This window comes from Citrus sinensis, chromosome 8 (genome assembly GCF_022201045.2).
Source record: "Citrus sinensis cultivar Valencia sweet orange chromosome 8, DVS_A1.0, whole genome shotgun sequence".
NCBI lineage: Eukaryota > Viridiplantae > Streptophyta > Magnoliopsida > Sapindales > Rutaceae > Citrus > Citrus sinensis.
In genome coordinates this window covers 15,808,223-15,821,930 of record NC_068563.1, presented here as the reverse complement: position 1 = coordinate 15,821,930, position 13,708 = coordinate 15,808,223, and the positions used below count along the sequence as shown (strand labels likewise).

The 13,708-nt window shown below is 30.7% G+C and overlaps 1 protein-coding gene and 1 long non-coding RNA gene across 43 annotated transcripts; one reads left to right on the top strand and one right to left on the bottom strand.

The window, feature by feature from the left end:
- Positions 1–306: 306 nt before the first annotated feature.
- Positions 307–4,481, top strand: LOC102614097 (uncharacterized). 40 transcript variants are annotated; one of them, XR_008051077.1, is made up of 5 exons: positions 307–625; positions 1,634–1,696; positions 2,698–2,773; positions 3,454–3,500; positions 4,250–4,481. XR_008051077.1 is itself a non-coding variant. In XM_052432244.1 (4 exons), the coding sequence occupies exons 1-4, from the start codon at positions 813–815 to the stop codon at positions 4,265–4,267; spliced, it is 234 nt and encodes a 77-aa protein (XP_052288204.1). In that variant the 5' UTR covers positions 632–812; the 3' UTR covers positions 4,268–4,481. The 40 variants fall into 40 exon arrangements, 4 of the variants coding, with proteins under 4 accessions (XP_052288204.1, XP_052288202.1, XP_052288203.1 ...); XR_008051073.1 differs by having other exon boundaries at positions 4,232–4,481; XR_008051071.1 differs by having other exon boundaries at positions 2,698–2,789; positions 4,232–4,481.
- A 4,670-nt stretch (positions 4,482–9,151) lies between these two features.
- On the bottom strand, positions 9,152–12,859 carry LOC102611274 (uncharacterized). Of its 3 annotated transcripts, none has more exons than XR_008051315.1 (3): positions 12,544–12,859; positions 10,630–11,964; positions 9,152–10,216 (listed from the first exon to the last, which is right to left on the bottom strand). It is a non-coding gene; the product is annotated as an uncharacterized LOC102611274 (long non-coding RNA). The 3 variants fall into 3 exon arrangements; XR_008051313.1 differs by having other exon boundaries at positions 9,159–9,307; positions 9,683–11,964; XR_008051314.1 differs by having other exon boundaries at positions 9,159–9,307; positions 9,769–11,964.
- Between the last annotated feature and the right edge of the window lie 849 nt (positions 12,860–13,708).

Sequence of the window (13,708 nt, the reverse complement as noted above, 5' to 3'; positions counted from 1 at the left end):
ACTATATTATAACTCAAAACGTTATAAAAATTTTTAAATAAGTCTAATTTCTGAATTTTTAAATAATATTTTATCAATCTCAAAACTTTTTAAAATTATAATTTCACCCAAATTATGTGAAATTATAAAATGACCTAAAATATTTAAATAATTTTAAATATATTCAAATTCAAAATTTAAAACACTATCAAAAATTTTAAAATACTTTCATTTTAATCCAAAATACTTTAATTTCATAACATTATTTTTTTATTATAAAAGCACAATTTATAAATATTTATTTAATCTAATTTGTTATCTGTCAAAATCGATATTGGCTAACAGACCGTTCCCTTTTTCCAAACACAACCAGCCGCTACCAACACAGATCGAACGACAAAGCAACACCCAAATCTCAGACCCATTGATCGAATTCGAGCTGACCACCATGACTATGAATGGCGATGGCGCGATGCGACGCGAATCGTTGATCAAGCAAAATAGTTGTTCAAATCGCTTGCATCCAACCTGCCATTGAAGCCAATGTTTGAACTACGAACTAAATCTTAGAAACGAAGATTCGTCACTATTGTATCTGGTCTCTCGCCATTGAAGATTTTAGTCCTTTCAGTGAAGCATCTACAAGGTAAATGCTTAGTTTTTGTATTTGATTCTAGCATGCATGGTTTAGGGGAGAAATTTGTTTGTATGTGAGAACAACCGATTTTTTTTTTAACTTTTTCTATATTTAAATTCATTTCCAAAAAAGATAAAAAAAGAAAAGCCAGAATAAAAACCTTAATAGGGTACACTACAACGAAAAAAAAATTAATATGATTGGATGGTCCCCGTTGACGTGGCTTCGTCTCCTTCTCATCACAGTCGTATTCCCCTCTCTTCAGACCTTGGTAATTAATTAATTTAATTTACATTTAATTTTTTAATATTGATCAGGAATTTTTAGTTTTAAAATTTAGGTTGTAATTGAGTATTTCCGAATCGTTAATTGGGGATTGCTTGCTCATGTGATTAGATTTGTTTTTCATTTAGCTTTTTGTATTTTGAACTTGTTTTCTGTTTGGTTACTTAGAAATTATGTGAAGATGAAAAATTTTATTCTTTACGAATCTTGAATCTAAGTAGCCAAGGAGTTTTTTTCGAAGAAATTTCAAATTCATGCACTAATTTGTTAGAATCATATTTACAATTTGTTTTCTTAATTTGTTATAAGCAACTGATATATTCTTTTTGAGTTATTGGTTGAAGCTTTATAGAGTTGCGGCATTTTTTTCCTCCATCGTTTTTCTTACATTTCATATGGAAAGCCCATAGATTCAATGGTTCTAATCCACATTGTGACCAATGCTTCTCATATTCCTGCTGAATTCCTAGAACCGTCGTCTGAAAGGCAATTGGTCATTGGTTTTGACTGTGAGGGAGTTGACCTTTGACACCATGGAATTCTTTGTATTATGCAAGTATAATGTGTTTTGTTGTCCTTTTGATCCATCTACTATTTGTGCCAAATGAAATGCATCTTTATGTTTTTTTTTGTGTTTTAATAGGAATGAGTCAAACCCCATCTACTATATGTATGTGAATTTGATTTATGAGAAAATTTATAAACTTAAGCTTTGTGCTTTTTGGCGGCTAGTGTTTCCAGATGCTATATATCTAGTTGACGCCATTCAGAGTGGGGAGACGGTTATAAAAGCCTGTAAGCCTGTACTTGAGTCTTGTTACATAACAAAAGTTATTCACGATTGCAAACGAGATAGTGAGGTCTCCCATTGAATTTGTTTACTTCTGCATCATGGCATGTATGATATGTTTGAAAGTATGTTATTTCTGTTTTTACATTTATTTTTTTTTTGTAGGCATTATATTTTCAATTTCACATTAAGTTGCACAATGTTGTTGGATACCCATGTAAATATCCTTTATAACCTACTGAAAACTATTGCAGGATTGTGGCTTTTGGTACTTTTTTAAGATAAATAAAAGGTGTCTTATTTTGATTTTGTTTGGAGATATTAGGAATGGAAAACAAGTGAAGTTTTGAGCACGTCAAAGTTTCTGTTTTGTTTTTTACCTAAATGCTTTACTTACCTACAATTATGGACAAGTCTTGATTGAACCTCTTGTACATATTATTGGCTATGTCTATTAAACCATCATTGCTGTATCAGTTATTAGCTGGAGAGATCTTGTAAATGTAGAAGGAAAAACCAAAAACATTTCCCATTTGTATAAAGAAATTTTGCATTGTCAGTCTGCAATTTCCTTTTGGAAATGGTTATGGAGTTATTTTGGAAACCTGTTAAACCATAATTAGACCGATGTAGTGCTTCGAGATCATAATGTAATGAAGGTAGAGAGGATTGGTCCTTAGATGAGGTTGATGAGTTATGATATTTGTTTTTAGTAATTAATAATAGGACAAAATTCTCTTTCGCTAGCACTGGTTTGATTTTTAAATTTACTTACTTTTACTTGACATGGACTTTTACTTTTTGCTATCATTTGTAAATTTAAGTATCTATTTCAACTTTTACACTTATGTTATTGGAATAGTAATTTAGATTTGAAATGACTTATAAAAGCAAAATTCTTGTTGAGTTTGGAGCCATCAATTTATTATTGACATAATAAGTGAATATATTTCTAAGAATGCCTTTTCTTCCTGGTGGATTGCATATTGCTTATTCTCTAATAAAGGAGCAGGAAGGTTGGAAAAGATCACCAGATGACTACATATCATTTGTTGGTCTCCTCACAGATCCACGCTATTGTGGTATTTATATGACGTGGTATCTATTTAAGTAAATATTTGTTTTGTGTCATTGAACCTTTTTGTTTGCCTCAATGTTTGTTTGTTAGATCAAGTGTTTAGTTAGCAAAGTCCTTTTGTAAATTGCTTCCAATATTTTATTCTCAATAGTTACCCTGGCGCCTTTCTTTTGTTAAGCTAGTTGTGTATTCCTATTTAGAACTCAGGATTTGCAGACAATTTACTTTTCCCCATGCCCAATTAAGCCAACCAAGACAAGAAAATAAATAAGAAGCAAAGAAGATGCTTGCCAAATGTTTTAATTATCATCTTCTATTCATCTGGTTTCCTTTCTCTGCTGTAAAGTGGCACTCTATACTTTTTAGTTCTTTATTTGATTTGTGTGCCCTATTTTTGTAGAGATTTGATAAGTAAAAGGCTTTGGCTTGCCTTTCTGCTCAAGATTAAGTTGTGGTTTTGTGACTTGATAGATTTAAGAGCATCTTTTTGTTCTAGACTTTATTTATTATTCATATTTTATCACTCTCTGATACTGCTTGCGAGTATTGCTAGACTCTTCAAATTCATGATCAAACATGATTTGTTGGCCATTCTTTAATGTCAATGGTTGTCCCCAAGTCACTCCTGAAATTTTTGCATTAATTATTAAGTTGCTGAAATGTGTTGCTTTTATTTAAATGTAGGTATATCTTATCAAGAGAAGGAAGAGGTTTGTGTACTCCTTAGGCAGGTTAGTGTAGTTCAAATTTTTGTATTGTTCATCATGGAATTAAAAAGTATTCTTGTTGCCTTGATTTTATTCTATCAAATTGTTTGGGATGTGGCTTCTTGGGTAGCCAAATTGTGTTGCTTGGAAGATTGTGTGATAGATTTCACAATGTAGTAAATGGCTTCTAGTTAGAAAGGATATCAATATGTTCTCTTTTACAATAATTTGCAAGATTTTAGACTCAAACCTCAAAATGTAAAACAAAGTACACTGATAATGTTAATTATAATCAGTGTTGACACTTGGCCCATGTACTCACCATTCTAGATGCTTAGACAATTATGTTTAAAGTTACTGTATAAAGGACCATGTTGTTCTACAAGATTTAGACCTAAAACCTTGAAACAAATCGGACTAATAATGTTCATGAAAATCAGTGCTGACACTTTGCACTTACCATTCTAGATGCTTAGGCAAAGCACCATGACCTATCAAACTTTAAGCTAAAAACTTAAAAATGCAGACTAATAATTTTCATGAAAATCAATGCCAATACTGGACATTATATTTTATGTTTGCCAAACAACTTGCAATTTCTGATGCTAAGACAATTGTGTAGAATTACTAAAAAAATAAAGATTTGACTAGTCTGCAGCATGTGCTACCACAATAATTATTCTGTTGGTTGTCATGTGCAAGACCCCTAGTTTTGGACATTATATCTTTATAATGATAGTGTTGGCTATATTTAGTTGGTATTGCACATCCAGCGTGGGAGAAATTGCTAGACTTGGGAGATTTGCAGGGTATTTGCTAAGAATGGGATTTTATCTATTGGAATTTTACTGAGAGTATGAGAAGAGTTCACACTACAAGATTGGATGGCTTCTTAGCTTGTAAAATATTGAAAATTTGTTGGAATTAACTTTTTAATTACTTTGGATGTGTTAACTGCAAGTGTTTTTGGATGATGTTACTAATATAAAATGTTTTTGGACTTAATAGTATGTATAATTTAATTTTTAGTTGAATTTGTGATTAAATTTCAGATACATGAATGCATAACTTTAAATGCAATAATTCATAATTTCTTTTAATATAAATTTAGATCTTGTGAAATAAAATATTAGTCATAACTTATGTCACAAACAAAATAATTTATGACAGAAAATTTCAATCATAAATTCCGTCACGAACAAAATTAGTTACCTGTTAAAATTAACCAAATAATAATTCACGCACGATAATTAATTTCCCACCAAAATTTCAAATTTAAAATAAAATTAAATTTTCCCACCAAACAATTAATTAAAATATTCATTTTTTAGGGTGATAAACATATGACATCTAAACACTATCATAAGTTAACGATAAATTTTTTCTCTATCATAAAAGAGTGACAGGTAGATAGATGACGGATAAATTCACTGTCATTCACCCTTTTTTATGATAGTTTTTTCCCATCATCTATTGTCAGTTTTCTTGTAGTGACTAATGAAAATTCAGATCTTATTAGTTATGTTGATGCAGATTATTTGTTTGATCCCCATTGAGTCTCTTCGCAAACAGGAAATATTTTTACTTTTAGGACACGGCTATGATACAGGGACTTTGCCCCCGTTTTACTTTGAATCCCTGTATCATAGAGGGGGCAACAAAGTTGTTTGGCTGCCATCTGGTAGCCAAATAACTTTTATAACTGGCAGCAACCGGTTGGAAAACCAGTTGCTGCCATTAATATGTATTTTTAATTTAAATGAATAAAAATAAAAATATTTATTAAATAAATAATATTTTAAAAATAACAATAATAATAATAAGAAAAAAACAAGTAAAGTAAAAATAGAAAAATATTTTTTTATTATAAATATTTTGAAAAATAAAATAAAATGAGTGTTAACAAAAAGACAAAAATTTAATTTATTTTTTATTAAACTTGTCTCATATTTAACATTTTAAGTTTCATGTTTAATGTTCAATGTTTCATATAATTATTTTCTAAATATTCCGAATTTTTGTTTGCCCTCGTTTCATGTTTACGTTTATGTTTCATGTTGTAAGCTCAAAGTTTCATGTTTGATATTTTATATTCACTGTTATAGCAGTACTCATATTTATGTTCATTGTTGCATATTTTAAGTAACGTGTTTCATGTCTATTATTATATGTTTTATGTAATTATTTTTCAAATACCCCAAAATTTTTTTTTTTGGCCCCCGTTCCATGTTTATGTTCATGTTTCATGTTGCAAGTTCAAAATTTCATGTTTGATGTTTAATGTTCACTATTACCGAGGTACTCATATTTAATGTTCGTTGTTGCATATTTCAAGTAAGATGCTTGATGTTTGTTATTTGATGTTCCATGTAATAATTTTTCAAATATCCCGAAATTTTTCTGTTTTGCCCCCATTTCATGTTTACGTTCCATGTTTCATGTTTGATGTTGTGTGTTCACTGTTATCGAGATACTCATATTTAATGTTCGTTGTTGCATATTTCAAATAAGATGTTTGATGTTTGTTGTTTGATGTTCCATGTAATAATTCTTTAAATACCCTGAAATTTTTCTATTTTGCCCCCGTTTCATGTTTGCTGTTCTATGTTTCATGTTTGATGTTGTGTGTTCACTGTTACCGAGGTACTCATATTTAATGTTCGTTGTTTCATATTTCAAGTAAGATGTTTCATGTTTGTTGTTTGATGGTCCATGTAATAATTTTTCAAATACCCCAAAATTTTTCTTTTTTGCCCCTATTTCATGTTTACGTTCCACGTTTCATGTTTGTTGTTCTACGTTTCATGTTTGATGTTGTGTGTTCACTGTTACCGAGGTACTAATATTTTATGTTCGCTGTTGCATATTTTAAGTAAGATGTTTCATGTTTGTTGTTTAATGCTTCATGTAATAATTTTTTAAATATCCCAAAATTTTTCTTTTTTGTCCCCGTTTCATGTTTACGTTCCACATTTCATATTTGCTGTTCTATGTTTCATGTTTGATGTTGTGTGTTCACTGTTACCGAGGTACTCATATTTTATGTTCGCTGTTGTATATTTTAAGTAAGATATTTCATGTTTGTTGTTTAATGCTCCATGTAATAATTTTTTAAATACCCTGAAATATTTCTTTTTTGCCCCGTTTCATGTTTACGTTCCACGTTTCACATTTGCTGTTCTACGTTTCATGTTTGATATTGTGTGTTTTATGTTTTATGTTTTATGTTTCATGTTCACTGTTATGGTGGTACTTATATTTTATGTTCGCTGTTGTATATTTTAAGTAAGATGTTTCATGTTTGTTGTTTAATGCTCCATGTAATAATTTTTCAAATATTCCGAAATTTTTCTTTTTTGCCCCCGTTTCATGTTTACGTTCCACGTTTCATGTTTGTTGTTCTACGTTTCATGTTTGATGTTGTGTGTTCACTGTTACCGAGATACTCATATTTAATGTTCGTTGTTGCATATTTCAAATAAGATGTTTGATGTTTGTTGTTTGATGTTCCATGTAATAATTCTTTAAATATCCCGAAATTTTTTTATTTTGCCCCTGTTTCATGTTTACGTTCCACGTTTCATGTTTGCTGTTCTATGTTTCATGTTTGATGTTGTGTGTTCACTATTACCGAGGTACTCATATTTAATGTTCGCTGTTTCATATTTCAAGTAAGATGTTTCATGTTTGTTGTTTGATGGTCCATGTAATAATTTTTCAAATATCCCAAAATTTTTCTTTTTTGCCCCTATTTCATGTTTACGTTCCACGTTTCATGTTTGTTGTTCTACGTTTCATGTTTGATGTTGTGTGTTTCATGTTCACTGTTATGGCGGTACTTATATTTTATGTTCGTTGTTGCATATTTTAAGTGATATGTTTCATATTCGTTGTTCAATGTTTCATGTAATTATTTTTAAATACCTCAAAAATTTTCTATTTATTAAAGAAAAGTATGATTGAATATATAAATATTTGGTTTTCGGTTAATTATTATATCAATAATCCTAATTGTTTTAATTTTTTTAATTATTATTGAAATTCTAGTTAAGCAATGTATGCTTTCAATTTGTTGATTAAGGCTTCAAAAAGTTCTAAACACAATGAATGGCTTTCAACTAAGTTGTAGTGGAAATTGAAATTTTTCGCATTTGAGTGAAATTTGTGAAAGTGAACCATTAACTTGAAGAAATGAGTGGGCTAAAGCAATATATGACTTAACTATTAAATTTTAAAAAAAAAAGCCAAAAATGAGTAAAATACTAATGATTGCAGTAAGTGGCCTCGCAAATAAATTTGGAAGAGCTCTTATATTCTGCCAGCGCTTTTTATAGCCAAAATCTCCACTATAAATAACCTTGCAACCATTTTTAATTCTATTAATTTGCATACAAATTGATAGGCTTATTTTCCCATCCGCTTTCTCAGCAACCAAACAAACTTGTACTCATCATCAAAACCAATATAAACCCTAAAAACGAAAAACATTAGGGTTCGTTTGGTATTGTTTTTGAATTAGTATTTTTTAAAAACAAAAATGAAAATGATGTTTTGCAGTAGTTGTATTTTGAATCTAAGTATGTGTTTGGTAATACTATTTTCAAAAATAATTTTTACTAAATATTTAAGTCATATTTATAATTAAAGAGTAATTATTTAACTAATACATACACAACCATACCATAAATAATTTAAACAAAATAATTATAAAAAACTAAATGATAATAAAATTTAATCATTAGCATTAATTGAAAAAAGTTTCATATTATCTTTATTTTTATACTATAATTAAAATATTACAATATCTATGATTTAAACAAAATAATTATAAAAATTACATGATGGGCATCATACATTAAGCGTGTAATCATGTTGCACAGAAATTAAAATTTTATCTCTTATACCATTCATCTCTACAATTTAGATTTCATACCAAATCATTCATAGAAAAGAATTAAAATAGAATAATAGTTTAATTTACATTAATCAATGATCGATCATAGAACCACTGAAACTACATTTGGGATTCAGGTGCTTTGTTGAATGTAAAAACTACCTATGAAGCGAGGATGGTTGATATTTATCTGCCATTGCACTATTTTTTATAATCATCAACCGTCATTCATCCAAATTCTTTGCAACCCAAGTGAATTAATGCACTTATCTCTTATTCTTGATAACGAGACTTTCCAAATTGTCATTGCCAATATATTAATTGCTTCTCAATATGATATAATAAAACTAACGAATCATATGAGCTAACAAACAAATACCAATTTCTTTAATGATGGCTTCACGGATATTGCAGGCAAAAAAATTCCAGCTATTCCAACTCACTACAAGAAAAATGAGATTTAACATGTAATGTACGTAGTTAAACACTTTCAACAACAAGCAATCGCTTGTTGTTGATCAAGATGTTGTCTTTAAGGCTGTCTATTTTAACAACATATAAAACGCATTGTTGAAAGTTATTTGCCTGTTGCTTAAAAGTTTTTAACCACATGCTGTAAATGTTGTCTTCTATAACATGCAGATGCATGTTGTGAATCAGTTTTCTTAAGTAATTTAATATTTTTAACATAATATATTTTTAAATTAATTTGGAAGCTCTCAAACAAATGCATAAAATACAAACTAAAAAACATGAAACATATAATTAAAAAAAATTCCACTTTATTAATTGAATAACATTATAGTATTATATATATATATATATTGACATATATATTGACAATACAAAATAAACAAAATGTCAACAACTTGATTTAAACTCTTCAGAAGTTCAAGCTCTATTGTGTAGTGTCCTCATAATAACATAAAGAAGTATGCTGCAAAAATAAAATAAATAAAATAAAAAGTAAAAATAAAATGTTAAAGATCTATAAAAAGAAAAAAAAAGATCAAAAGCAAACGTGCGAACTATTGGAAATCACGTTGAAAAAGTTGAATAATAATAATATAAAAAAAAGTTTCTCAATTTTCACCAAATTCATACTTGCATTCGGAAGGTCATGTGCATAATTCTTTCATCCCTAGGCTAGCTCTTCCTAACACATGAGTTTCTCTAAATTTCTTTTATTCTTTTGTCTGTCTACATAATTCTCTCAAGGACGAGTAGTGTATAATTCCAATTGGGTATAATTTTTAATTTCGTAAAAGAAAACGAATGAAAATAAAGTTTAATAGAATCTTCATAATAATACCTTAAAATAAATATAAAAAAACAAGGGAAGAGCCAATTTAATAGAATTCACTCTATCTTCATGAAACAACTGAAATGAATGCATACTCAATCCATTATATCAACTAGAAATAATATTTACTGCATCCTGGGCACTACCAGCATGGCCTGTTACATCAAAAGCAAGCAAACTTATCATTAGCATGCTCTCTTCTTTAATTGGGTAAGAAAAGGATATTTGGATACAAAGTTTATCGAAGGATAAAAAAGCATGAGTGCAAGCCCTTGTGTGTATGAAATAGTACCCAGAAAAATGCTGAAATAAAAAAATAAGGTGAAAATTACATATCACCTGGATATTGCAATATCAACATGCTTATGAGCAAATAGAGCAAATGTTAGAGCAGTGCGAACCTCAAGTTTTTCCATTAATTAATTAAGGAAAATATAGGAGTGCAAAAAATGACAGAACATCTACAAATTGTAATGCTTTACCAAATCATTACATTGTAAGACTGCAAACTTGAAAGCTTTCTATTGAAGAGACACGGACATGCTGCATATGATGCACAATCTCTGCCTGAAATTACCATGAATGGTTCCAGAAAAGAAACCTCAAACTATGGTTAAGGTTTTAGCTACTGTTCAGACCACAAACCTTAATTAGTATCTAATGCTTCCCCACAAAAAACTAAGAAAAGTACCAAAAAATGCTGTTGCATACTCTAAATCAAAGTTTGCTTCTATTTCTCTATATTTGCCGTTGAAAATCTTAATTATAATGCTTGTACCGTCAACATCTACTCAATAAAGAACAATAAAGAAGTAAAAACAAAGAACCCATCCCTTTCCAAATCCAAAAATTTTCTCTCACTTTCTTGCCAACCAAACACCCTTTTTCTTTCTCTCAAAACCTCATCTTCCCACTCAAACTCACTCAATTTCAACTCAAATTCCACCAAAATTTACCTTTAAGTTGAAGATGAGGCAGCTAATTCGCCGTCTTTCTCGCGTCGTCGACTCCTTATAGTACAGTCTCCGCACTCGAACTTGAAGACAATAGTGAAATACAAGTGTGCAACCTAAGAGGGGGGGTGAATTGGATTTTTTTTTTTTTAAATCTATCCTAACAAATCCACACAACAAGTAATCTAATATCTTAACAATAATTGAAAACAATAAGTTCAATAACAACACAATAATTAAAGAGTAAGGGAGAAGAGAAACAAACACATGAATTTTTATGTGGTTCGGCAATCCCCGCCTACGTCCACGCCTCCAAGCGATCCAAGCTCGAGGATTTCACTATCCAAGCCTTTCCAAGGCTTCAACAATTACAATTGACTTCGAGGTGTCAATAAACCTTTACAACACAGAGATTATCTCCCAATCTCTTCACTCAAGTGTCTCACACACTCAAATTCTTACAAATGAGATGAACAAATGATGATTACAATGAAACTCACTCAATGAGTAGATATACAATGATGAAGAACAAGAAAAGATTCAATGTTTGTATTTCGCAAGTTTGAACACTCAAGATATCACGTGTGCTTTTTGATTTTGCTTGTTGGAGAGATCCAAAATGAGTTGGATTTGAGTTCTTATAGCTTGAACTCGAAAACTAGCCGTTACTCACATTCTGAGATATCCGGTTTGCCGTTTTATGGAATCCGGTAAGCCGGATTTATGTTACCGTTAAGGCAAAATTCAAAATTTTGCCTAACCGGCTTGCCGGATTCGGAATCCGGTAAGCCGTTTTCGTTCTGGTGCTTACTGCCCCGAATTCGGCTTGCCGTTTATCAGTAACCGGTAAGCCGCTTGCTACACTAACCTGCTACAGTAAAATATTTCCCAAAATTTACAATTTAACCCCAAAACTTTATAAAACTATAGTATGACCCAAAACGTTATAAAAATTTGCAAATAGGTCCAATTTCAGAATTTTAAATAATACTTTCTCAATCCCACAATTTTTCTGAAATTATGACTTCGCCCAAACTTTATGAAATTATAGAATAGCCTAAAAATATTTAAATAGTTTCAAATAGGTCCAAATCTGAAATTTAAAACACTATTAAAGATTTTGAAATTACTTTCATTTTAGTCCAAAATGCTTTAATTCCATAACATCATTTTCTTATTATAAAAGTACAATTCATAAATCTTTACTCAATAAATACATGTGGTTTGTTATCATCAAAATCAATATTTATAGCCATATAGGCTAACAAGTAGCAGCAGCTCAAACTTGAATAACATCGGCAGCAGCAACTCGAAAATCCCTAGTTCGATTACCACCACCTACTTAGCAAAAATAAAAGCTGGTGACAATTCCTCACAAAATGAAAAAGTAAAACCCACATCCAATTTCACCAAACATAAGTAAACCCAGAAAAGATTTAAAGAAATTAAGAAAGAAAAATTGTTCACCAAAATAAAAGCAAATTAAAAGCTTCCCATAGAATATGATATAGCCATGAATTTGTCGATTCTCCAATACTTGGGTTTGCTTGTCTTTGACGGAGGAGTTAAAAATTAATCAAACTCCACTTCGAACAGTTCTTTGAGATTCAAGCCATAACTTTAAAATGCTTTAGGATACAATTTTTCGGCTTAAGGGATTTGGGAGAGGAAACGAGTTTGGGTGAATGAGAGATTATAGTCAGGGATTTAAGAGATAAGAGGGAAAATTTTGGATGAGGTTTTTTCTTCATTGACAACATTGCCATTTCTACTCTTATTATTTCTCTTACACTGCTTTTCTTTTCTTATTCTTTAAAACGCAAGGACAAGTAAAGCTTGGAAATATAAGAATAATGAAATCATATGCACAAGATAAATAATAATTACTCAAAATTTACCCAAATAGAAGAATAATACTAGTGAGCCAATGTCGATCCTCAACATAAATGTTTAGATCTCGTCAACATATATGCTCAGATCTCGTTATAGGAGCAACCTGAGAGAGAGAGAGAGAGAGAGAGAGAGAGAGAGAGAGAGAGAGAGAGAGAGCGAGAGCAGCAGCAACAACAGCAGCAGCACCACCACCAATCAAGACGGAGCACAAACGCAGCAGTAGCAACATCACTAGTCGAGAGAAGCAGAGCCACAACAGCAGTCCATTTTGGTTGAAGACTGACATGGAGAGAGAGAGTTGTGAATTTCGATCGGGATGAGGAGATAAGGCTTGGGTTTTTTATGTACTGTAGCTACCCCTTTAACCGGTTGCCTTATTTTTTTTTTCTATTTTTATTCATTTTTTCTCTTGTTTTTTTCAAATTAAAACCACAACCGTTGGATTCAAACAAGCTGAATCCAACGGCTCAAAGGCAGCCCCTGCACTATACAGGGATTTTATGCCCTGCATGGTAGCCGTGTCCTTACTTTTAATATTATCACGATTTCTTAGAAATCTAAAAAGCAAACTCTCGTTGCTACTTTCTCCAACTACTTTGAAATCCTTTCACTGGATAAAAGTAAGTTGAGAATGTATATGGTTATTGTCTCAGCCCATCATCCATCATATCTTCATGTGTAGATGTCACGATAATAATCTATAAAGATAATGCTGCTTGCTTAGCATAACTCCAAGGAGAATATATTAAAGGCGATAGGACAAAGCATAGAACACTGAAGTTCTTCTACACTTGTGAGCTCTAATAGAGCAAGAAAATTGATATTAAATACACTCATAGATAATTTTGTTGATACATTAATTAAACTACCTGTATCGGCATTTGAGAATATAGTATATGGGATAGGCTTGGGTCAACTACAATGGACAATCAAATTGATACACATTACCAGTAGAGTGAGCATTCATTAGAGAGAGCACCCATAAAGGTGAGCGTAATATTTATTAGAAAGAATTTTAACAAATAAACTAGACACATGTACATTATACTACTTTTTCACTGACCAAGTTTTTATCCCAATGGATTTTATTGGCAAAGATTTTAAATGAGGTAGTTTTGAAGCAAGTCTAGTGCCACTTTATAATTCGTTAACCTATACCTCTTTTGCTTGTGGTTTTATCCCATAGGTA